At 39.4% G+C, this 26999-nt stretch overlaps 1 protein-coding gene across 1 annotated transcript in view; it reads right to left on the bottom strand.

Moving 5' to 3' along the window:
- Positions 1–26120, bottom strand: part of SppL (signal peptide peptidase-like protein) — a 209666-nt gene extending 183546 nt beyond the window's left edge. The window contains exons 1-3 of the mRNA XM_067159101.2: positions 25961–26120; positions 25605–25658; positions 2875–2952 (exon numbers count right to left, since the gene is read on the bottom strand). Of these exons, the coding sequence (XP_067015202.1) occupies positions 2875–2952; positions 25605–25630 (104 nt within the window). The 5' untranslated portion in view covers positions 25631–25658; positions 25961–26120. The remainder of the gene's footprint in view (positions 1–2874; positions 2953–25604; positions 25659–25960) is intronic.
- Positions 26121–26999: the final 879 nt, after the last annotated feature.

The raw sequence follows: 26999 nt of genomic DNA on the forward strand, positions 1-26999 counted from the left end.
TTTTATTTTATTTGCACTGGACGCCAGGACTGTAAGATGTCCACATTCGTAATTAAAAATACCAAATTAAACCTAACGTTGCACGCTTTAAATGTTTCAAATGTAATATCAAATCGGTCGGTGAATCCAAAACTCTCAAACGGCGTTTCTGTTCAAGTGACAGCAGACGTAAAACTAGGTTCAGGTTCCGGAACAGCCAAAGTTCTAGTGGTGTGTATTCTGCAGACGTGATCATTTTCGACTCTGCGGCGGACACACTCCGCGAAACACTCAAAAGACAAAACTTCCACTATTTCATTAGAGGTGTGTTTGCAGAAAAAATCGCCGAACTGAAATTACATGCAAGTATTATGCTGAAGCGCTGCCAAGTGCTACTTTGTTTTTGATACAATTTTTAGCTGAACGCATAATTTTATAACTGGCTTGACCAACAACTCTCAAAACTTTTACTATGCTACGCCACCGAGTAGCAGCTTTATACTTTAGCATCCTACTGTATCATAACAATATTTAGTTCTGTTCAACAGTACTGCAATGCAAAAATAACGGATAGTCTAGTACAAGGGTTTTAATATTTCAGTAGAACCATCTAAAATGAATATTAACATTTAGCTCCACAATATTTTATTATGTAAAAATATACAGGTAGCGGTGGTCTTCCAGCATGCACTTATTAATTCGCGGAATGGATGTTGAACTAAGACATTTATTTCTCCTTTCATCAATAAGTAATCTTCCCAGAAATCTTCCTGTGTCAGCTGAATACTAACAACTATGTTTTATGTTTTACACTGAAGAGAGACAATCTGATCAAAAACTGTCCCCTACGTGTTCCTCGCATATACTGCGCGTGTCCGAACGTCACGAGAATAACGGCAGCTCATTCTTCCTGCAGCGCCGTACAAAGTGAATCGACTATGTCTGGAGCAACATCGCAATTCTAATTCACCCCAGAGATGTTCAATAGGACTGAGTCAGGCCTCTGATCTGGCCAGTCCATTTCCAAAACCTCAATGTCCACAAACCACTCACGAACAGACCCTGCTTTACATCAGCGAGCATTATCATGCTCAAATACAATGATCCTATCCGAACTGCTCTTCTACAGAAGATAATACGTAGCCCGTCAAAATGTCCTTAATTTTTCCGCCTATTCTGTAGTATTACCTAAGGACCAAGTCCATTCCTTGATAACCAACCCCGCACTGTCATTCCATCACTGCTAAATTTGACGGTGGGCATTGTACGGGCTGGTATGTATTGTACGCTATGGATTTGGAACACTCAAATCCTCACACCTGACTCCAAAAGGTTCATGATTCACCGCTCCAAAACGCACCTCCACCGAGCACTGGCGGTGCTCTCTCCACCAATGAATGTGGCATTTAGTGTTCACTGTCACAAATCTGCCATTTATGAGTGGGTGGCCAAACAGTGAATCCCAGTCCACGTAAACTCCACTGCACAGTCAAGACAGTTGCAGTGCAGAATTCATGGATCATGGTATCACATGATACCGTGCAATTTTCCCTTACCATCTTCTTCAATGCTCGATGGCCTACCCACCGGAAGTATTGTTGTGGACGCGCCTTCTCATTTCCATTTCACAAACACGTCTTCAATAGTCGACTTCAGCAACTTAAAAAAGACAGAAACGGCCCTGGCTGATTGCTTACAAATGTGGCAACCAAAAACCATTCCACATTCAGTCACCAAGCTCCCTTGCTCCATCCAATCTACAGCTACCACATAGCAGTAAACATCAAGCCCTGAGGACAAAAATGCCAATCGGACACTGGTGGGAACAGATTAGGCAACACAACCTTCAGATTTTGCATCCGATGGTCTATCAATGAGCTATGGCCGCCTATAAGCTGAAAGTCTTTTTCAAGTACAATGCAGTTAATTCTAAATATTCAATTAGAAAGATATCTTAATCTCTCTGCTCTAAATGAGACATGGAGGATGATCACAGGTTATTCAAAACAAATTACTGCAGAGAAGATACACTCTCTTGCTGGCACTGCACCTACAAGCATGCATCAAGAGGTTGCTGCTGACCATGAACATCTTAAGACTAACAACAATAAAGTCTACTCACTGCATAGCTTAGTTATCAACCGCTTCATTCTAGGCTTAAATCCAGAACACATTTCATTCTATTTCTAAGCACCTTGCAATGGGCTTCAGAAAAAAAGCAAGACTTCTCAAGTGGAAATCAAATCACCCTGACTACCTGGAAACAAACATCATCAGACTAGCTACGAGGTTTGGGTAGTATGAAGGTCTCTTAATCGTTCAAGAACGTATTTTAGCAGATCCAAATCTGCTCTTGAACAATAGGGTTTCATATTAGAAGTCAGTAGAGCATTTGCAGTGTGGAATAGACAACGAAACAGATGTGTGTCCGTCATCCTGTTCTGAGCAGGACTTGATACCTGCCAGTGACAACGCCCTACGTGTGACACGCATCTGGACAAAAAATATCGGATTGATGAATTTGGTCAAATCACTGCATTTGTTTATTAGAGGTCGTGAGCTACAACAATACACACATAGTCAAGTCAACTCCAGATCGACCCATGTCCATGAACTTATGCACAGCTTCAAGGGGGGAAGGATGATACACAACTGCTTGGAATTGGTTACGTTGGGAGGAACTCTCAACTATCAGAGCTGGGAGGCATGTATTGGTTGCCCTTCCAGCTGATGGCCTCATCTACAACACTGCTAACTGTCAGAACGAACACTGTGTTGAAACAAAACTGCAGTGGGAGGTAAGTGCTCAAGATGAAACATTAAATGTTGAGTAAATCAAAAGAGATATTATTGCACTGGGAAAAACAATATTAAAATAAAAATTTGTTCACTTACCTAAAGCTGCCATATACTATAAGCAAAATGGAGATTAGGAACGTTGACACCCGTGATGAATCCATAATGGAGTAAGCCCTGGGAAAAGATGTCAGAATTAGTTAAACATTCTTTTAAGAAATTAAAGTAAAATATAATGGCAATCCAGGAGGAACTCTATAGCTGCATGGCATAAGAGAGCCTCTGTGAACTGATTAAATAAAACTTGCAGTCTTTTAAATAGTTGAGAAATAGCCTATAATAGCAGTAGCAATTATTCTATGAGGCTGTCGAGTGCAGACTGAATCACCCAGCATTACAGAACTTATTTGTTGATAATTACACATCACTCAACTCTGAATTTTGAACCAGACATACATTCCAGAAATACTACAAACACTCCTACAAAATTCAAACAGAAACTCGCAAAGGTAAAAAATACAATAACGTACATGTTTTTAAATTATACATGTTTCAGTGGAAAGAATATATCAGCCAAGATGTGCTTCCCCTCAAAACATTATTATCACCACCATAAGCACCAAAAATAACAAAAAAAATGTATCAGAGTGTACCAAGTGGAAACCCTGTTCCACACGCTGGCAAAGTAAAGTACTGCTATGTCCCTAATGGCACGCCTGACTATAAATTTAATCCTAAATACAAACTATACTCCCATTGTACTATTAACTAAAACAGACTTAACTAGTGAACGATTGATCGTAAAGCATATGTCCAGAGGAACGGTGTGTTTTTTGGGGTGTACTATCCAACATCCCACCCCAATTACTTTGCACACATTTGTGTACATCCTGTTTTTGTCTTCACAATTTAGAAGCTTTCTTGCAAACACTACTTCAAGCACGTTGAACACAATTTACATTTGAAAACGCACGAGCACATCATTCTAACAAGAAGCTTAACATGAACATAAGCAAGTGTTAAAAATTATTTAAGTGATGTTTGCATGAAAGCTCCTCAATTGGCTGTATTATCGGCACACTTTTTCTGGATAGATATACACCCTAGTGCTAAATCGGTCGACCTCAGCAATCTTCAAGATTCGTACTGGCAACCTTTGAAACACAAACTATGAATCGCTTATGCATTGCTGTGCGACATCTGGCATACATTTTACGTACTAGTACTGTTGTTGTTTACACAGCAAAGCCTAACTATAGAATTCATGCTAGGAACAAGATTCACATCGAGAAATGTTATATAATGTGTGACACAGCGTTGGCTTAAGATAATAAAGGTTTAGAAAATTCATATCGATCGATCATATTATCGATTCAATTCAAATTTCATTTCCATTCCGTTGGCAGTACTACCGGAACCGGGAGAGCTCCCTCCTTACTCCCCACCACCGTACACAAATCTATTGATAAAAAGTGTGCCAATAATACATATACTCTTACTTTAACCATGCTATGATACTCTCGACCCACATCCTACCCATTTTCAAATTGAATCATTATTCTTCCCGTTCCCTCAAACAAATAAGCTTTGTAGTTTCACGTGGCAGCTGATACTGTGGATCACAGCCACACGACTTCCAGTTTTACACAGAATCCAAACCACAAGGACAAACGTTTTCACTTAAAAAATCCCATGTGTATTAGACAGGAATTGAAACATATCCACCTCGGTATGTACCCAGCGACAACCCCACTCGGCTATAGGCCTAATGTGCCTTTGACTCAAACAAAAGAGCTACTGGTAATGACAATTTGTGTAAATTCAAATGGACCATTTAAGCTCAACAATCAATCATTTTATTATTGTTGTGATGTAATGCACCAGCCTCATGGTGTAAGGGTAATAAACCAGTCTTACCTGGCAGACTATGGTTCAATTCAAGAAATTTCTGGGAATTTAATCCTTAACTAACCAAAAAGTTTAACTGGTATATTACGTTTCTTTTCTTTTAACCAGCATATAGGGGCTCTCCCATATAATGCAGTTATCAAGTACCTTCAAAAGAGGAAAATATAGCAAGAGGAACCAATCAATCTTGAGCCTGAAGGCACGAATGTACCTCTATGTTGTATAAAAAATAATTACCATGCACTGTTCAAAATGTATTTTGCTTTATTTTATTTTCCTTTTCTTGCATGCATTTGTGATAACAAAGTTCATTAAAAGATGACACATCACATCAGACAATAGAACTGGGCTTCGGTATTCCTCTGGCCTTTCATAATACCTGTAGGCCTACAGATTTTATTGTAAATAATAATATAATACATATATTTTGTGCTCAAAGTTTCTCTCTCAAGTCTACATAGCAACTGGTGAAAAACAGGCAGGAACAATGGCAGGAGGGTACTTGTAATAGAGAGGTAAGGGCTATATTAGGAATAAACTTGATGTATGCAGCTGTATGCGTGAACCAGCTTCATAGTAGGGTCACACGAGGTGAAAGAAGACAAATGGACTCATTGAGAGTAAGAATAGTAGAGGGAGACCAAGGTGGTGATGGTTAGACTCACTTTTTAAAGATTTAAAGGAGAGATGAAGAACAAAACCAGGCCACAGAGCTAGTTGCAAATAGAGGATTGCAGAGGTGCTTAGTTCATTCACAGAAGCTTGCAGACTGAATGCCGAAAGACACAACAGTCTAACTTTTTTTTTTACAATTTGCTTTACGTCGCACCAATATGGATAGGTTCTATGGCAACGATGGGATAGGAAAGGGCTAGGAGTGGAAAGGAAGCGGCCGTGGCCTTAATTAAGGAACAGCCCCAGCATTTGCCTGGTATGAAAATAGGAAACCATAGAAAACCGTTTACAGGGCTGCCGACAGTACGGTTCAAACCCACTATCTCCCGGATGCAAGCTCACAGCTGTGCACCCCTAACCACACAGCCAACTCGCCTGGTGCACAGTCTAAAATGAATATGAAGTATGTATATGTAGCAAATGGTTCTATTCAGAATCTGTAAGAAACTGTAGAATAGGAAGAGGGGAGAGTCTCCTTGAAACTTAAAAAAGAATGTGTTCAATACATTTTCTTAAGCTTTAATTTCTCAAAGTTGTCATGTAAAGCATAGTTTAATATTCTATAGATCAGAGCAGGGTGAGGTCATTGCACAAGTCATAGCACCATGTGCATGTGGTGAGGCTGTGTTTGGTTGGAAAGAGGTTTGTGGAGGTAAGTGGTTGATTCAAGGAGGCTCAGAGACCAAGCTCTGAACGGCATAAACAGCCAGTCTATAAAGGAAGATATAGGCCCACACTAACCCACACAAAAATTGGCCACTGCAGAAGAAGACCTTCTTTCAAAATCCTTGAAATAGGATGAACATGCTGTGCAGTGGTAGGATTACAAGTATCATCTCTTCAGCCACCAGCTAACAACCAGTTTATGAAGACACTTTGCATATTGACTATGTATAAAATTTAATATTTTTTGCCAGCCAATTTTTGTGCAGTTCAGGGTACATACATTTGTATTTATTTTATCTATAGCAGTTTGATCTAGAGTTTTAAGAAATGCCGGCTACCAACATCTTCCCAAGAAAAGGGTACTGTGATTTAATAATAATGTTATTGGTTTTATGTCCCACTAATTAACTTTTATGGTTTCAGAGGTACTGAGGTGCCAGAATTTTTTCTACAGGAGTTCTTTTACATGTCAGTAAATCTACTGACACGAGGCTGGTGTATCTGAGCTTTTTTTTTCACAATCTGTTTTACGTCGAACCAACACGAATAGGTCTTATGGCAACAATGGGATAGGAAAGTGCTAGGAGTGGGAAGGAAACGGCTGTGGCCTAAATTACACTTCCAGCATTTGCCTGGTGTGAAAATGGGAGACCACAGAAAAACAACCTTTAGGATGGCTGACAGTGGGGTTCGAACCCACTATCTCCCAAATGCAAGCTGATAGCTACTTGACCCAAACCACACAGCCACTTACTCGGTCCTTCAACTAACACTGGACTGAGCCAGGCTCGAACATGCCACCTTGCAGTCAGAAGGCTAATAATAATGTTATTGTTTTTACATCCCACTAACTATTTTACAGTTTTCAGAAATGCTGAGGTGCCAGAATTTTGTCCTGCGGGCGTTCTTTTATGTCATTAAATCTACCGACATGGGGCTGATTTACTTCAGCAAATCCAAATACCACCGGACTGAGCCATGATCGAACTTGCCAACTTGGGCTCAAAAAGACAGCGCCTTAACCATCTGAGCCACTCAGCCCGGCAGTCAGAAGGCCAGTGGACTACTGTCTCGAGGTAATTCGGTCCAGCGTTCTGTAATGTGTCCGAAGATTTAATAATAGACTGAGTTTCATGAAGCACCCTCAGAAAAGCAGGCTATTTTGATCAAATATTCACAAATGATAAATACAGTTTGATACAACAGATCATAAAAGTTAAGGCAGAATGGAAACGTGGATCGGGATTGTAACGAGCATAGAACATCCAACAATCAGAAGCAGCCCAACATCAGGGCCTCATGAATTTGGTAAATATTATTTGGAGACTACATATAGAGGTGGGAGTGGTGTGAGGACCGAGTTGACTCCATTGTTCTCCCAGCAATACTTCGCAGAAGCTAAAAATTTCATTGGTGCAAGGTATGCAGGTGACATCATCTTGACTTCTGATCATCTTGGCTTTGCCAAAGAGTTATAGCAAGTTTGCTGTACAAAGAATAAGACCTTCTTTGAGTAAGAAAAAGAAAATGAAGGAAGACGAAGAAGTGCAGATGTTTACCGAACAGACTTCCTGTATGTAGTGGTCGACATGACCCGTTCTTTAATAACTTCCTTGTTCCTCTTCTGGTTCCATCCCTTGTATCCTGCTGTACATCTCACGAATTTCATTATAATCACCACCATCCCCTCTCAGCAGTGGTGATTCGGGTTTCATCTTCTTTTCTTGTAGATGTCATAGTGCCGGCTGAAGGGGGCAGGTCAGGAGGGCACCTTTTTTTGTTGGCTATTGTGGAGAGATTACCAATTATAATGCTGTACTATTTCTGGGAATAGCTGTTCAGTCTGATTCATTTACATTGTTCCTTTAACCAGTATCTGCCAGATAAGCATATCTTTTTTTGTGTCCATTGTACTGTAGTAGTGATAACATATCTTCAGGTATGATAATAAAAAAGGGGGGAGTCACCTTTTAATGTGTTTCAGTTCATGGTGAAAGTTGTTTGGTCGTCTTGTGTCAATGCACTCTGCTCTTTTTCCAATATCTAAAATTCAAGCAGTCAGATGCACGATATTAAGTTCTCCTCAAGAGCTGTCTTGACGGCAATGGTGGTTGGTTTTGTAATGCTCTTGGTTAGGGACTGATCATTTGCACATGAGGTTGCCTGGCAAATTTTGACATAGTTTGCAATTCTACTCCTCCCCCTTAGAGAGGAATGGCGACGATCAGAAAGGAGTTAGCCCTATTTTATGCTTCTCCTATAAGAGTTACACTACTGTATTGAGGAAGTCAATCTACTGTTGGCAGAGGCAGCTGTAAGATTCACGAGGCCCTATAGTTAATTCCATGTTAAGAAAACAGTGTTGCTTTTATGGACTTACAAGGAGTAAACACACCTCCTCTTAGACAGGGATTAAGGAATACTATGATGTACTTTATATTGTAAGTATGGAAGAAAGAAAATGGATGAGGCATGCTCTTGCCCACGAGCTATTAAAATAACTATATAACATTCTTTATTTAATAAATCCCTTAGCAGGAGGTAGCACAATGGCAGGAACAGCCATCGCTTTGTTGCCTTCCTTCATTCTCCTCCTGAGCTGCTCTGGTACATGCAATGAGTAATCCATTACACTGAATTGCCAGCAGCTAATCACTCTTGAAGAGAAGTAATCTATTTATTCACGTGTGCGTTCTAATATTCTTGTACTGTACAGCGGTTGTTACTAAAGATTTTGATGCTGTGGTGTGCAGCGATACATCACAGCATGACCTGTACTGATACAGAAATTCACTGATTTTTTTACCTGTGCTCAGTTTTGTTATTTAGCTTTTATTTCCTGAGCGCATTTTATTTTTGCCACATTTTTAACCACTTTTTCACGAGCGCATTTAATTGTTACTATTCTTTTCGTGGGGGCGATATGACACCATAGTAGTACCCCGCGTTGCCAGGGCAAATTTATTAAATTAATTGCATCCTCCACCCCAAGCTAATAAAAATTATCTGTTGTCTATTTTCTCCCAGTTTACCTTGAACTTCAATACTGACATTTAGTGCATGCACTAGTTTACCCAAGTCGCCGTGGAAACATAAATACATCCCCCCCCCTTTACAACCCTTGTACCTTAGAGTTTTTTTAAATTGCAGCTTACTTTCTTCCTTCTTTTATTTTGAATTTAAGTACCGAGTTTCACCAATATATATGCCACGGTTTTCTCGTGATGTTGAGCAGAGTCTTTGATATGGCAACCCTATTGTCATAAGAGCAATACTGTTTTCTTAACATGGAATGACCTATAGGCGAAATTAATTTTGTGACCCCTTAAACGGTGTTAGTGGGAGACAGCATAGCTCAACAAGTTTATTAATACAACAAATGAGCACCAGGTATATCACTTGAACAAACCCTTGTATGTATTTGCTTGAGCAGTAGCAAGTTATCAAAAGTAGCAACAGACAGTTAAACTGTAAAACGCAGAACAAAGTATAACGTCAATTATGTATAGTAAATAAATTTAAAATTATTAACGTTTGAGCCACACCCTCCCTAACTAAAGGACACACATAGTGAATCACGACCATCGTAGGGAAACAAATTTGCCGTGGATCCCCGATCAGGAAGGGCGAAAGACATAGCCCTGAGCTAAAAACGTTATTCTCTTCAAACAATTAAAGCAAACAACTAACACTACTACGAGTAAAAATCCGTATAAATGACAGATGAGAATTTATTGTAATGTAACATAAATCAAAGGGATTAATTAGTGAAATAACCAGTAATAATAACAAGGTAATACATACATATTCGGCGTCAGCCCAAAAGATAATCGTACCAAGGTCTCATGACCTCATCTTTTCTTACATGCATAGGGCACAGTTACTCTTGAGATGATAGCATTTATTGCACCACTGACCTCGCTACTAAAAACTGCGAGCTGAATATCATTAACTCAATCTTTATTCAATCTTTCCTTCAGCGAGGAATAGAAACGCAATTTCAAGCGTGGGAGTCATTTTTAATATCCACTCTTTTTTTTAACAATACCCCTCTCATATCGATTCCCACACACCACGGAGCAGATAAAATAATAAAGTGATTAAATCAGAAAACGAGGGGCAAAGACAATGCTCCATGGAGCAATGAACGCAAAGCAAAACAATAACAGAAAACATGGACCTGCACACGGCCATGAAAGAAATAAACCAACATGGCGAGCTCCAGGTCGTAAACAACTAGGATGCACACCATATCTCCAAATAATGGCAAAATGTTTCATCGAGAAATTCATTTAAAATAATCAGAGACCAGATTTTGACGCACCACAATCACCTACACAACTCATACACATGCCATTCTCGCTTCGAGTACCGAGATGGACTTCGGTCGGCCATAATAAAAAGAAAGATAATACATCAAATAAATTTAAAACGTTACATTACCGTCAATATCATTCATCGAAGCATGCAAATGATGCAGCAGTTTTGCATACGTTACAACTGTTATGAAACATGGACCTACAAACCGCTCTCCTGCATTTAGACGTGCTGACTGCATCAGTGACAGATAAGAAAGACCAGTTCTGCTGAAACATCTTTTTTTTCACTTGACGAAATTGAGGTATCTTTTTATCAACTTCAATTCTGAATATGATTGCTCAGCAGATGCAACAGGCAGTGGCACAGTGAAAATAATTCGCAAAGCCACACAGATATTTGGGCACACATTCTCTACATCATTTTTGATCATACCTTTGAGTGAGTCAACAGCCCTTGTCAATTCTGGTACCGTACAATTCTTACATACATCCTCATTTCTTGGTAAAGCTCTTTAGCAACTACATCAGAGTACCTCTAAGTAAGTACTTCTTCCTCCACAATGTAGAAGTTCTTTATTAGATATTCCTTTCACAGATTTAATCTTGTGCAAAAAGTCTCATTATTTTTCAATGGTCAAAACCTTGCACACAGTCTTAGGATGTGTTCTATCATAGTACGAGGACGGTTTGAAAAGTCTTCGGAATCACCGCCAGATGTCAGTGCTAGAGCAACGAGGTTCCCGCGCAATAATCACACATCCTTTGTGAGTGAACACGTGGCGCATCAGTGCTCTAGCTGCAAGAGCGTGGTAGTGACAACTCTTTGTTGTTGTTCCCGCGTAGTGATTTGTGACAATGGAAAAACGGAGATTCGAGCAGTGACTAAATACTTTGTAAAAAAGGTATGAAAGCAAAGGAAATTCATGCCGACTTTCAGAACACACTGGGGGACTCTGCTCCTTCATTTTCAACTGTTGCCAAGTGGACCAGCGAGTTTAAATTTGGTCGGGAGAGCTTGGATGATGATCCGCGTAGTGGACGGCCAAAAAGTGTTACGACCCCAGAATTTATCGCAAAAGTGCATAAAATGGTCATGGAGGATCATCGACTGAAAGTGCGGAAGATTGCTGAAGCTGTAGGGATGTATTCTGAACGGGTATATTATATTTTAACCGAAGAACTGGGTATGAAAAAATTATCCGCAAGATGGGCACCGCGGCTCTTGACATTGGACAATAAACACACCCGATTGGAAATGTCCGAACAAAGTCTGGCCCGTTTTCAGTGCACCCAACAAGATTTTTTGCGCCGGTTTGTGACTACAGATGAAACTTGGGTCCACAACTATACCCCAGACACAAAAGAGCAGTCAAAGCAGTGGAAACATGCTGATTCACCACCACTAAAGAAAGCAAAGGCAGTGCGTTCGGCCGGAAAGGGCATGGCCTCAGTTTTCTGGGATGCAAAAGGCATTCTGCTGATAGATTATCTTCCTACTGGCCAAACGATTACGGGGCAATACCATGCAAACCTCCTAGACCAACTACAGGAAAAGAAACGTGAAACAAGGCCTGGTTTGGCAAGGAAAAAGGTCATCTTTCATCAGGACAACGTTCCGCCGCACACAAGTGTTATTGCCATGGCAAAACTTCATGAACTGGGGTACGAACTGTTGCCACATCCACCTTATTCACCTGATTTGGCACCATCAGACTTTCATCTATTCCCCAAGCTGAAAATTTTCCTTGGTGGACGGAGATTTTCTACAAGGGAAGAACTGACAGCCGAATTGGAGAGGTATTTTGCAGGCATTGGAACATCGCTGGACCAAATGCATTAGTCTACAGGGAGACTATGTTGAAAAATAAAAGCAGTTCCACCGAGGTAAGATTCTTAATTCTGGTACATTCCGAGAACTTTTCAAACAACCTACGTATCTCCTCTTCCGGTCAAAGTTTGCCAAATTGTATCTCCAACAACAATACGATTCAGTAATTCATTCGTGATTCGATCTACCCATATCAGCTTCAACATTCTTCAATAACACCACATTTCCAAAGCTCCTATTTTCTTTCTGAGCTAGCTATTGTCCCTACTTCACCTCTCCAAGACTGTGTCCGTAAATTATCATTCAGCGATTTCTCCATATCTTCTGTAAACTCAGATAAAATAAAATTTCCTCTCCTTGGATAGTGATTCTTTCTCCAAATTCCTTTTTGATTTCCCTTACCTCGTGTTCTATAGAAACAGTCATATGAATGCAAATAAAAACTGAACTGTTATCTTCTCTGGAAAGTGTTTAAAATAATTGGCAGTTTGAACTTACCCATTCTAAAGTAACTTTAGATTTAATCTCTTTAACATGGATATGTTTTTGGGCTGGAGTCTCTCTGGAGTTAGGGTATTTAATCTTCCAACATCATTGTAAACATGGTAACCAGTGTTCGTCTATGTATACTAGATCAGCAGGGCCATCATCTTCTTCATGTAACTAAGAACTTCAGGAAATCTTATGAAGTGAACTCTGGGCTATTCCTCAGTCTGGAATTTAAATCCTGCAAATGGCCAGGAAATGAACCCTGGGCCTTGGAATAAGAGACATACAAACTACCCCTACAGCACAGAGCTAGCCAATAATAGTTAGATTAGTATTATATTTATAAGCTCTAGAACAAGGGTTTGCAACTGGTAAGGGCTCGAGGGCCACATTGGAATCCTTAGACATGATTGCACGCCACACTTTCATAACGTGCCTTATAAAATTCCTTAAATAGAAGTACCTATCCGTATGAAATAACATGCATAGTTGAATTGAAATGCAGGTTTAATCATTGTGATTGCTTAAAACACTATTTTACAATTTCATAAACAAGTGAAATTGAAAATGAACATTGTTATACCCAGCAGAATTGTCTTTGGAAGGACAGCACCCAACAATGTCAGTTCATTTGAATGGGAAAAATACCTAAAGACAAACTGAAATTAATAATGTAGTCAAAACAAAACTTAAAGGAGGACAATTTAGTGGGAGTAGTGTGAAGGGAACAAAGATATACAGTTGCAAGATCCAAATATCCCAGCTATGTACTTCCAGGAAAATTTATTCGAGTGTGCAGCTATGTTTACCAACCAGTACCACCAATGGGAGAAGAACGAATTGAAACCGCTCCTTACACCAATGGCAATTGAAGTATTTCTTGGTATTCAGTGCATAAAATGTCCACAGTGAGGTTGGCATGGAGTTCAAGATTTGGTATTCCCCTTACAGTGGTATTTTTATAATGGTTCAGACTTAGCACAGGCATTTGTGAGGGCCCGTTCTCTGCCAAAGTCTGGATTTTACATTTTTTTTAAATCAAAAATATCGCCATAAGATCTATCTGTGTCGGTGCAACATAAAGCAAAAAATAAAAATAATCTGTTCAGACCAAGTGAATACTTTAAAAAAGGAAATAATATTAAAGAATGAATTAGTTCTGACTTGGGTGTATAAAGGGTATAACAATTAATATCATTTGCACGAGCTATAGAATTTTTTTTTGTAAATTTTCCTCACATTTCTTAAAATATTTGTTTGTTAAAGCCCTCGCGGACCACCATTTGGATACCCCTGACCTAGAATGTCTTTCATTTTCTCACAGTTCATGAGCCTTACCACTCTTTCGTGGATACACTCATTTTTCATTTGATATATCGTAAATCTTTCTCTCCCCCTGTGGGTGGAGTGAAAGGATACATTATCTGTACCCCCTTCATATTGTAAGAGACTACACTAGTGTCCAAAAGTTAAGCATAAGTTACGAGCAAGCAGGGCAACAGGAAATAGACAGCAAATCGCACGACATATGCACCTACCAACCTTACGTGTTCGCTCTGTATAGAAAGGAGTGTTCCCTGCTTTGATTAGCGGCGAAACCGCAAGGTAAACACAACCAGTGCCTGCACCCCATATTCCCTCAGCCATGTTTGCCCTGTTACAGTGTGCGGAGCGTAACCTCGTGGTGAACGTGACAACATAATGGCACAACGATGCCATTTAGACCCCGTTTTGCAGGGTAGAATACTCGGCCGCCTGTAAGCAGGCCAGACACAGACCAAAGTCGCCGTATCCTTGAATGTGCCACAAAGTGTCATTTCCAGGCTTTGGAGACTATTTTGAGACACAGATGTTAGTCGTAGGCCAGTACCAGGTCGACCAAGGGTAACCACCCCACAACAGGACCGATATCTGGCCTTACCGCCCGACGAAATCGGAGTGCACCTGCAAGACAATTGTCGGCGGAGCTTGCAGCTGTCTTAGGGGTTGCCATTCCCCGGCTGTGTACCGGAGGCTTGGAACAGCAGGGCTGTTTGCCCGGTGTCCCACTCACTCCTGCACAGAGACGGGCCCATTTACTGTGGAGCCAACAACATCGAAACTGGACCATGAATGAATGGAGGCATGTGCTCTTCACAGATGAATCCCGCTTCAGTTTGCATAACAATTCCCGTCGCACATTAATCTGGAGAGAACAGGGTAGCCGATACAACCACAGGAACATCATGGAATGGGACCAGTGTGGTGGTGGTGTCATGGTGTGGCGCGGCATCTTGTTGAATGGCCGTACGGATCTGCACATCTTTATGGGTGGTCCGAGGAACACTGTTAACGCTTGGAGATACAGGGATGAGGTACTGAGACCACATGTTCGACTCTTGAAACCACATATTCGGTTGGTCCAGACTTCCTCTTAATGAACGATAATGCCCGACCGCACCACGCTACTCTGGTGGATGAATTTCTGGCTGCGGAAGACATTCATCGGATGGACTGGCCAGCGAGGTCTGCGGATCTGAATCCTATAGAACATGCCTGGTATACATTGGGGAGGCAAACTGCATCCCGCCAACCTCCACCAAGGACCCTCCAAGACCTTTGCATTGCCCTTTCGGAGGAATAGGATCGACTGCCACAAGAGCTCTTGGACCATCTGATAGAGAGCATGCCACGTTGCTGCGAAGCAAGTGTGGCCGTTAGGGGTAACCATACACCCTATTAACTCCATATTTTGTTGTGGAAGACATTGCCAAGTTTTGTTAGTTGTTGTCAAAGGTGTAGCTTAGCTAGCAGAACCTCTCTGACACTGTGTGAATTTTAAATTAAGGAGTTTGTGTAATACAGTATTTGCCCCTTCTGCTTAAAGGTAATCTTCTTCTTCACAAAGCCTTCATGAGCTTAGGGCTTACACGCTGTCGAGCATGGAGTAGTGACAACAGGAATGTTCTCCCCAGAAATTTTCATCAGCCGGGTGGCAGGAATGAGTAGCTGGGCGAGGAATACTACATGACTACAGTCATTCGACCGGGTCAGGAATGGAATGAATGAAGCCCCCCATCTAGCAGCAAAGATAGGAATTGTGCCAGCTGCCAAGTCCATCGGGTCTTGGCAAGCAAGAACCGCCAAGTCCACAGGAGCCAATGAAACTGCTCATCCATCTCACGTGACATAGTTCATGTCTTTACTCTGCACAGGTTTCATTTCAGAGCAGTTTGTCAGGTCGTAAGATCGCATAAATTTGTTTAAATTATCACAAAATGTATTAATAACATGGAAGATTGTTCTGTTAAAATAACTCCATGTGATCCAGGGAGAGGTTGGAAGCGAAAAGCGTATCCTAGCAACCAGACATGAGAGATAAAGAAAGATAAGGTACGTATGTTTAGATGTTTAGCTATGACATTTTATACTCTACATTAGTACTATTTTGAGTCAAAGCTATAAAATGAAACCACCGTACTGACAATAATGTATATTATTGTTGCAGATATTCTGCAAAGTCATTGGTGCTTTATCCAACTTGCAATCGTACTGGGAAGCCACATCAAGCATTCAGTTAACCATTATTCTTGAGTTTACGTTTTTAAAAAGCTTTTTATTATTACAATATGTCATTGTTAATGCAAAATACTTGATTGCAGAGACTTAACTTCTTATTCATCTACATAACAGAATTTTGAATTGACGATTACTACCATGTTCCAACCAAAACTCTCCAAGTCCAAAATAAAATCCACATTTACCTCGAAAATAATAGGTATACGTTTATTTTTCTTTGCTCACATTATTCCCAAACCCCTTACATATCACTTGCCCAATACACGCATGATAACTACAAATAGTAAAGTAGAGGCACGTTTTTCTCGATTTCTGAAAATTTTGTCAATGTGGACTTGGCGGCTTTTGCATATTATGTCCTCATATGTTAGATATGGATATGATGGCAGACTGAAGACTTGTGAATGTTATTTAAGAAGATATTGATCTGATACGAGGAATATTTGAAAATAAGGTTATTTAAGCATCAAATAAGATATATATGCTATGTGAAATATATGAAAGAATTTGAAGAGATATGGGATAAAATGGGTTATGATGAAGATATTATGATATTATATGAAGAAAAGAATATATTGAAGCAATAAGTGATGCTACAACAAAATATGAGAAGTAAATGATGTATTTGAAATGTAGGAGAGAAATATTGATGCACGGTAGGATCATATATGTTCATTATGTGATGATAAAGTATTGTCCCAGAATCCATTTCATATGTTAATGGTAACGTGGTAGCACATACATGAAATGTTATAGATTAAGATCATCAAAAGGAATCCATTATAAGGTTGATTAGTTACTCATTTGGATATTTTAACTTGATACTCCTATTCTGAAATCACATTTTCTCAGAATAATGATGGTGTACACAGGTTAACATGGATAATTATTACTATATTGTATAACATATATAATTGAGAGTAAATGTTGCGTAGTGTTTTCAAAGATGATTTTTCCTAGGCAGAATACTTAGAAATACTCACACAATAGATCATTTATTGATATATTTGGGCATAGTTGAGAATATCATTACCTTGTTATACGTCCAATGATGATTTGCTTTTAATAATGAATTAAATTGAATATGATAATGGGTAATGTAATAATTTAATTTAAATAGAGGCAGACTTGTGTTATCGATTAAGAAACTTATCATTTTCTGGAAGCTTATCTTGAAAGGTTAACAAACCAAAATGCTAATATTCTCAGATTTCTGTCCTAAACCAAAAATCAACAAGAACTGATGTAAAGAATGATCTTTCAAATTAACTTAACCAATAACTTCCCATGCTAAAATACATTTTTATTGTTTTCTTTATGAACATGTAATTAAAAATGAACAATAACTCATTTCAATGGTGATAACATGACCAATGAAAATAATATGAGCTTAGATGATAAGCACATTCCAGAGAAACAAACATTCATTAATTTTCAAACCTAGCTTCACCATTTACATTTTTTTAACTATGTAATTATTTCTTGAATAAATAATAATAGTTAAGATTTATATGTTGTGTCATTTGAAGTTTTCTGGTGTAACGTAAGGTTAACTTGGATTTAAGGTATTGAATTACTGCTTCTCTAGCAATTTAATGAAACGTCAGATTGAGACGTCCATCAATCCTGGTGACAGATAGAAATATTTAGCGTATCAGCATTTTCTGGATCCCACGTTAAAAATATTAATGAAGATTGAAAGAATGAACCGAGATCTGGTCGGGATTTCTTTATGTCACCTATCCTAGACGCGGGAAGGGCGTAGTATTAACAGTAATATCAGACAGTTAAACTATTTTAGTGTTATTATCACGAACAAGTTGTTCTAGTGTTCTACTGCTCATTCATAATCAAACACCAGGGCTTACTATACGAGTTTGTAACGTCATGAGGAATCGAGTACTCTTGTGCGATTCAACGCTAATCCAGACACCGCTCGTGCATGACACTACGTTATAAGTCAACCTAAACATTTAAACTCCGATGTAATTGATGCAATTATGTTGACAATAGTGAACATTTACATTTGGAGCACGCAATGACTCAAATATGTATTAATATTACATAACTAGCATGTATCTAGGTGTATGTTAGCTGAGCAGCCTGTAAAAACGGCAGGGCGGTACGCCCACTAAAATGGTCCTAGGGAGAACACCGAGTGGTATTGTTTGAACTCGCTTGTTCCTACCTCCTCGCCTTTATATTCCCCATACAACTTCCCCCGACCAACACTTCTCTTCTGAACCCGACAGCAGTAAGTTAGGCAGTCCCAGGGCGTCTTTCATTTTCGTGACCTTTTCCTTTCCTTTGCTACTACCTTCAATCAGCAGTGTAAATAAGTGGATGCCCACATGCCATGAGCATCTACATTATTTATTTGGTCCCCTAAGATTCCACTAACATGGGTCACTTTAAAGAAAGGACGATAAGTTCCATCTTTTCAATACTATATATTGCATGAAGGTTTTACATTTCTGTTAAAACATCACGATTTTTGTACATTTCTTAAACTACTATTGTAATCTCACTAAAAGAGTCATGATCAATGTAATATGTCTTTGTATAATTGTCCTTGGCTGATGATAACAGAGAATCTTGTCGAAACCGGTACCAAATGTACAAAAATTGTGATGTTTTAACAGAAATGTAAAACCTTCACGCAATATATAGTATTGAAAAGGTGGAACTTATCGTCCTTTCTTTAATGTGAATCTTGATTCAATACGGAACCTAAGAATGAAATTTTTAACGTTAAATACTAACATGGGTGACAGAATTTAATTTTTTTTTTTTTTTTTTTTTTTTTTTTTTTTTTTTTTTTTTTTGCTATTTGCTTTACATCGCACCGACATAGATATGTCTTGTAGCGACGATGGGATAGGAAAGGCCTAGGAATGGGAAGGAATCGGCCGTGGCCTTAATTAAGATACAGGCCCAGCATTTGCCTGGTATGAAAATGGGAAACCGCGGAAAACCATCTTCAGGGCTGCCGACAGTGGGGTGCGAACCCACTATCTTCTGATTACTGGATACTGGCCGCACTTAAGCGACTGCAGCTATCGAGCTCGGTGACAGAATTAAAAAGAGAGTCACAGAAAATTGGGCATTCTACAATGAATGCATCAAATTTTTAAAACAAATTAATTTGTGATGTCTGTTATGTAGTTACAGTTCATTTAAAAAAAATATAATTTGCTTTACGTCGCACCGACACACACAGGTCTGATGGCGACAATGGGATAGGAAAGGGCTAGGAATGGGAAGGAAATGACCGTGGCCTTAAGGTACAGCCCTAGCAATTGCCTGGTGTGAAAATAGGAACCAACGGAAAAACATCTTCAGGGCAGCCAACAGTGGGGTTCGAACCCACTATCTCCCTTCGGCAAGCTCACAGCTGTGCTGCCCTAACCGCACGGCCAACTCGCCCGGTGTAGTAGTTACAGTTCTACAAGTTAGGCCTGAACTTTCTAATACGCATGTGTGACCAGATGCACTACATCCTTTTCCCTGCCAGGAATCTGCACCCCCCAATGAGCACGTACTGAAGCAAGGCGATAATGTTTGTATGCAGTTGACTACCATCTTACATTTGCAAGTTTTGTTTAAGAAATTGTGTAAAAAGAGTTCACTTCAGTAATCAGCGATATGTCACATCAGAGAAATATTTTTTCCTTCTTTGGGAAGAGACAAAAGATTTGATGACAAGGAAAGCACACACTGTAGTAATGCATCAAAAGTAAATGTTCATATAAGATGTATCTGCATCGGAAATATAGTGCTGTGTGATATTCCATGTGTTAAAGTGTTTCTGATAAGCTCAGCAACCAAACTGTCAATGAACAGACTGAAAACATACAGGTAACTCCAACTTAGAGTACTCCATCAGTAACACCTAGCAAAGGGTACGAAAATATTAGTTGAAAAATCGAATAAGATTCGCATGGAGTGTTAGTAAGATACCTCCAGATTGGACAAAAGCAGCAATAGCACCTATCTTTAAGCAATGGAACAGATGGGATTGCAGCAACTATCAACTATCTCATTAATTAGTATACCAGGCAAAATATTCACTGGCATCTTGGCAGAGAGGGTGCAATCAGTGGTTGAGAGGAAGTTAGAAGGAAACCAGTGTGGTTTCAGACCACAGAGGGGGTGTCAGAATTAGATTTTCAGTACGTGCCAGGTAACTGAAAAATGCTACAAGAGAAATAGACAGTTTTGTTTATATTTCGTAGATCTAGAGAAAGCATATGACAGGGTACCGAGGGAGATGATGTTCGCCACACTGGGGGACTATGGGATTAAGAATAGATTATTAAAATCAATCAAAGGCATTTATGATGACAATTGGTCAGCAATGAGAATTGATGGTAGAATTAGTTCTTGGTTCAGGGTACTTACAGGGGTTAGACAAGGCTGTAATCTTTCACCTTTGTTGTTTGTAATTTACATTTCCACACCAGGCAAATGCTGGGGCTGTACCTTAATTAAGGCCACGGCCGCTTCCTTCCCACTCCTAGCCCCTTCCTGCCTCATCGTCGCCATAAGACCTATCCGTGTCGGCGCGACGTAAAGTAAATAACAAAAAAAAAATTTACATGGATCATCTGCTGAAAGGTATAAAGGGTTCAGTTAGGTGGAAATGTAGTAAGCAGTCTGACCTATGCTTGACGACTTGGTCTTAATGGCAGATTGTGCCAAAAGCCTGCAGTCTAATATCTTGGAACATGAAAATAGGTGCAATGAGTATGGTATGAAAATTAGCCTTTCCAAGACTAAAATGATGTCAGTAGGTAAGAAATCCAAGAGAAGTGAATGTCAGATTGGTGATACAAAGCTGGAACAGGTAGATACGTAACTTCAAGTATGTAGGATGTGTGTTCTAACAGGATGGTAATATAGTAAGTGAGATTGAATCAAGATGTAGTAAAGCTAACGCAGTTAGCTCGCACTTGCAATCAACAGTATTCTGTACGAAGAAAGTCAGCTCCCGGACAAAACTGTCTTTACATTGGTCTGTTTTCAGACCAACTATGCTTTATGGGAGTGAAAGCTGGGTGGACTCGGGATATCTTATTCATATGTTGTTAGAAGTAACAGGCATGAAAGTAGCAAGAATGACTGCTGGTACAAAAGGTGGGAACAATGACAGGTGGGTACTTGGAATGAGAAGATAAAGGCTAAGTTAGGAATGAACTCGATGGATGAAGCTGTATGGCTAAACCAGCTTCAGTGGTGGGGTCATGTGAGGCAAATAAAGGGGGATAGGTTACCTAGGAGAATAATGGACTACATTATAGAGAGTAAGAGAAGTAGAGGAAGACTAAGACGACGATGGTTAGACACAGTTTCTAACAATTTAAAGATATGAGGTATAGAACTAAATGAGGCCACAGCATCATTTGCAAATAGAGAATTGCGGCGGTGTTCAGTAAATTCACAGCAGCTTGCAAACTGAATGCTGAAAGGCATAACGGTCTATAATGAAGATGTAAGTATGTAAATCGAATAAAATCTAATGAATGGACAATGACTGCCACCCACTTTGACCCAACCGAGCCCATTCACATTCAAAATGTTTCTCAAGAAATCACATCAGTCTTGCTATAAGGTAAGAAAAATGGACCTATAGACTTTTTGGCGGGCCTTTGAATATTCTGTGCTTATTTGCACCCCTGCTTTCAATTCTTCAAAAGATCGCACCTCTTCCATTTTTCATTTGATCAGTGTTAATAGAGGATGGCTGAGCAGTCGTAATTCCTCTTAAAATTGCCACCACCACTTTGCTCATCCTATCAACTTCTTGGAACAGTACCACACTGTATCATTTTGGTAGATGACAAAATTAATGGTGTTACAATGGTGGGGATTGTCCTGTTAAGGGTAAATACAACCAGATCCCCTCTTAACATTAATCACAAGAGAAAAAGGAAAAGCTCCGGCACTGGCGAGAAAGAATAAGACAAATGACAGACTAAACAATCACCACCACCACGCTCTATTATAATAATATATTACTACTATTATTATATATGACCTCCAGAGAGAATTGGTGCAGATCCTTCAAGTTGACAGCTATGGGTAACCTACATGTCTGTGAAGAAGAGGCCCTACCTAATGTTGAAGACGACACTAACACCCTGCCCCTCAAGCCAGAGGAATTCGGGTAACCAATTAAAGTTAAAATTCCTGATCTGGAGGGAAATCGAATCTGAAACTCCTTGAGCCAAACACAAGTGTGCTAACCAGTTAACCACAGAACCGGACTAGGGTGCAGTCGGAGTTGCAACATGACTTTCCAAACATTGTGTGTATGTTTGAAAAATGTACTCTGCATAAACCTGTGTTCAAGAACTTGCCAGTTTTCACAGTAATAAGCTGTATTTTGTTTAGGCTATATCTCACCACAGAAAATATAAAATACAGATCAAAGAAAATTTAAGAATAATTATGGATATTTATTCTATGAGATGGGTGACTTCCAGCAGAAGATTTCATTTGTTGAGCACTCCAAAACTTTACAAACCTACACAAGAAAAATAAACAAAATTCTAATCCTCAGCAGACAGTAGCTTCTATAGAACTTGTTTGAAATAAAGACATAGTTTCTGATACTTCTTGAGGTGATCAGATCTTTCAGTTCCTCTATAAAGAGTCAAAATAGCAATTCCAGAAGCAAATAGCATAGGCCTACATAAATCAGACTTTTGATGATTAAATCCTTGCTTGACTTTTAACACTTCACATAAAGGAACTTTGCTATAAATGCACATGACAGTGGCACAGAGTATGTGTTAATAATGTTACAGATACAGACAGAAGTTGAACTCCTACGGGTGTATTCCCAGTAATAATTTGAGACCTGATACCAATTGCTTGTAAAAAAGAATTTTTAAAAAATCTGCATGGGAGCAGTCCCTGCTCAAAAACAACACCCTTTAGTTGGCCATGCAATGTGTTATTCTTACTGCCTGCGTTAGTCACCAATGAGATGGTCTGTACTTCCGTAAGGTAGATCTTTTAATTTATATAAATGAAATCTTTTTGCCTTTACCCAAAGAACAAAATATTTATTTGATGTGACATACCGCTGGTTACTGAAACAAACTCGTTATACGCAATTTATTTTTTTAAAATACTGTAGGCCTATACAAACAATGCAATGTCGACTGCTGCAGTATGCGCTCACTGGTAAACCGAGATTCCTGGCAGGGAAAATGAGTATGCATCTGGTCGCACACGTCTAACAGAAGGTCCAGGTCTAACTTTTAGAATTATAACTACATAATAGACATCGCAAAATAATCGTTTCAAAAACATTAATATTGTAGAACATAAATATTTCAGCGGTTTTCTTTCAAATTCTGTTGCCCACGTTACTGGAATCTTTAGAGACCATAGAAATATTTTAGATGCCCGGGGCGTGTCGGTGTCCACTTATTTGCACCCATGGTTTAGGAGTTTTTATTGTGCTGCAGAAGTTGATGATGAAATCTGTCTCTCTTGAATTCTGGGAGTGATGCTATATTCCCTTAATTTCAGCTTCTTTCTCTCTCTCTCTTTTTTTTTTTTTTTTTTTTTTTTTTTTGCTAGGGGCTTTACGTCGCACCGACACAGATAGGTCTTATGGCGACGATGGGATAGGGAAGGCCTAGGAGTTAGAAGGAAGCGGCCGTGGCCTTAATTAAGGTACAGCCCCAGCATTTGCCTGGTGTGAAAATGGGAAACCACGGAAAACCATCTTCAGGGCTGCCGATAGTGGGATTCGAATCTACTATCTCCCAGATGCAAGCTCACAGCCGCGCGCCTCTACGCGCACGGCCAACTCGCCCGGTTTAATTTCAGCTAATGGCAGTAGAACTTGCCACGAGAAGTACTGAAAACGTAGGCTACGATATTAGGTTATAAAATTATGGAATGAAAATAAGCATGGAAAAGAGTAAGACAATGGTGTTGATGGAAAGAGAAGGGAAGGTAATAATAAAAATAAAGGACAAAACCCTTGAAATTGTGGAGAGCTTCAAGTATTAGGGAAGCAAACTGATGCAGGATGCAGGGCTGGATATGGAGATTAATAAAAGAATTCAACAAGGACATGAATTCTACCAGAGTATGAGAAACCTGGTATGGAGGGAGGAAGTACCAATGAAGTGTAAAGAAGTGTATAAGATGTACTATTGCCCAATACTGATATATGCAGCGGAAATCTGGACACTGACAAAAAGACAGGAGAATAAAATTCAGGTCAGTGGAATTATTTTTTTTACAGAAGTGACCTATAGGCCTAACAGAAAAGACAAGGAAGGACAGAGTACAAAACGAGGACATCAGGGAGGAAATCGGGGTGGAAAAGCTTTACAACAGAATGAAGAGCAATAAACTTAAATGGTTTGGACATGTTAAAAGGATGCAGGAGAAAAAGATGCCAAAGCGGATGATGGAGACCCACACAGAAGGATGGAGGACAAGAGGGTGACCCCAGACTAAGGAGGTTGTAAATGATCAAGAACAGTATAATTAGAAGAAACCTGGATTGGAATACAATTAAGGAGGAATAATGATGGTCAGATATAGAAAGATGGAAAGGTGCCATAAACATCCTAGCCGGTGGAAGCTAGACGAGGGAAACTGATGATGATGATATAAAAGTAAATACCGGTACATTTCTAGGGGCAAGTTGAGCTACCACTGTGACAATGTACGGACAGGAGAAAAGGTAGATGATGGAAAATAGATTTTCCAACCATTCCAGAGTAATGTTTACCTGGGAAGTAATTTTCATCACAAGTAAAATTAAATTTACTTCACATTTTTCCAAGTTGTTGTTATGCAAAATATATGTAAATTATTAGATTATTTCACATTTTTGGCAAAACATACCCAAAACTGTTCAATATTTTTGTATAACTATACGATTCCCTCTAAAATTATTCATTTCTGCACTACACTTACACAGGCTTAAATAAATAGGACACTATGTAACCTATAGGCCTAAATGGTAGACCTTCTATGTAAATACAAAGAGAAGCTCGAATAAGTCCTTATAAAGTACATTTATTCCAAGAGAAGATGCATTGCACGTACAGTAGGACCTAATTAGGATTACTGTTCTGCAAGTATAACAAGGTATACAACACCCACACAGTACCCTAATGAAATAGCATACAAAAGCAAATTCCAAATCTCTTCGCCCGAATCTGGATTTCATTCCGTAAAGACGGAAAATCTAAACAAGAGATTCTATTCTGCTACACAAATCATGTGCGAAACATGACCACTGTTATGAGAGAAGACCTAACTGTTTATGATTTAGGCTATGTAGAACACATAATGAAAACAAAATATGAAGTGCAATTTATAATGACTAAGAATGTAAAATAACTTACCACTGATAATCGGCCGGTGTGGCCATTGCAAGGCCGCCCCTGGCTCGCTAGCACCTGGAAAATAAGGCAATTCCACCTCGGTAAAACAGCTGTCATTTCTCCATAATCGAGGATATGATCATCTCCAACCACATTCACAAACACGAATAAATCTCGTTTAATGTCCGATAAACGAGCAAATAACTAAAATTCACAAAATCAATCAGTTCACTGTCACAACACGAACACTATAGCCAATATTTACAAACTATTATAAAATACTCAATTAAATTCAGGCGTGTCCTGATATCTTTGTTCTCATTTTAATCGTGGGAAAGTTTTTTTACGAAGCACATTTCTCACTACTAACAACTTACCTAGGCAAAATTTTCATCCCCATGTGAATACTACGGCGATATGACAGCTGTAAAAGCTGAAAAAAACACGCCATTAATACTTATTTACAAATTGTACAACACATCCCCGTCCACATCGTTCTTCAGCGAACTGTCTTACGCGAGAATACAGCCGTCTGCCATTTTGGTAAACATTGTCACGTGACAAATAGTTCGTAAAATGCATGGAAAATTAGTAAGCCTTCAGATAAAGGAAATTACTGTTAAGCTAAGAACAACAAACGGTCACCGTTAACAGGTGATAAAAGCAGCACGACTCAAATGCGATAAGCAGACTGCTCCTAGCGGTAAAATATTAACAACAATGCAATGACTTATGTATTTCTCCGCCCTATCGAATGTATCGCGGTTCGGACAGTCACTTCAAGAGAAACTGACAACTAGAGTTCTAATCATTGTTGAAGATGATTAGGATTGATTACAATACCTGTAGTCAAGATTTATGGAATTACATAAATACCAGCTATAAATGTGACAATATTACCAAATACCGATTGTCAAAATAGAATGGCACACCTACTTGGTGATAGTAAAAAGGAAAAATGTTTTAAAATAACTGGCGTAAAATGATACGGTAGGTATGGTACCATACTCGAATGCATAATTTCATTTGTATTCTGGGTACTTGGAATCAACGATAAATAAACCCTCATATCCGCAAAAAAAAAAAAAAGAGAGAGAGAGAGAGAAGAAGCATGACAGGCGTGCAAATCATAGACTCCTTTTAATACCATCTAAATCATAAGAGAACAAGAGTTAATCGAGTGAGGTTGGACAGGGACAGTGACAATGAGGAGTCTGGCACAAGACAGTGGAACCAAGGCAGGACTCAGCTAGGAGTCCAATGGTCGCCTGTGGGTGGGAGCATAGAATACATCCATGATATCCCCTGCTTGTTATAAAAGAACTAAATAGGCTGAACTCTTAAGGGCATCTCAACTAGGATCCCCCTATGGGTGGGGGCGGTAGAATAACACACCCGGAATCCCCTGCCTATCGT

The sequence above is a fragment of the Anabrus simplex genome, chromosome X (genome assembly GCF_040414725.1).
Source record: "Anabrus simplex isolate iqAnaSimp1 chromosome X, ASM4041472v1, whole genome shotgun sequence".
NCBI classification, from domain to species: domain Eukaryota; kingdom Metazoa; phylum Arthropoda; class Insecta; order Orthoptera; family Tettigoniidae; genus Anabrus; species Anabrus simplex.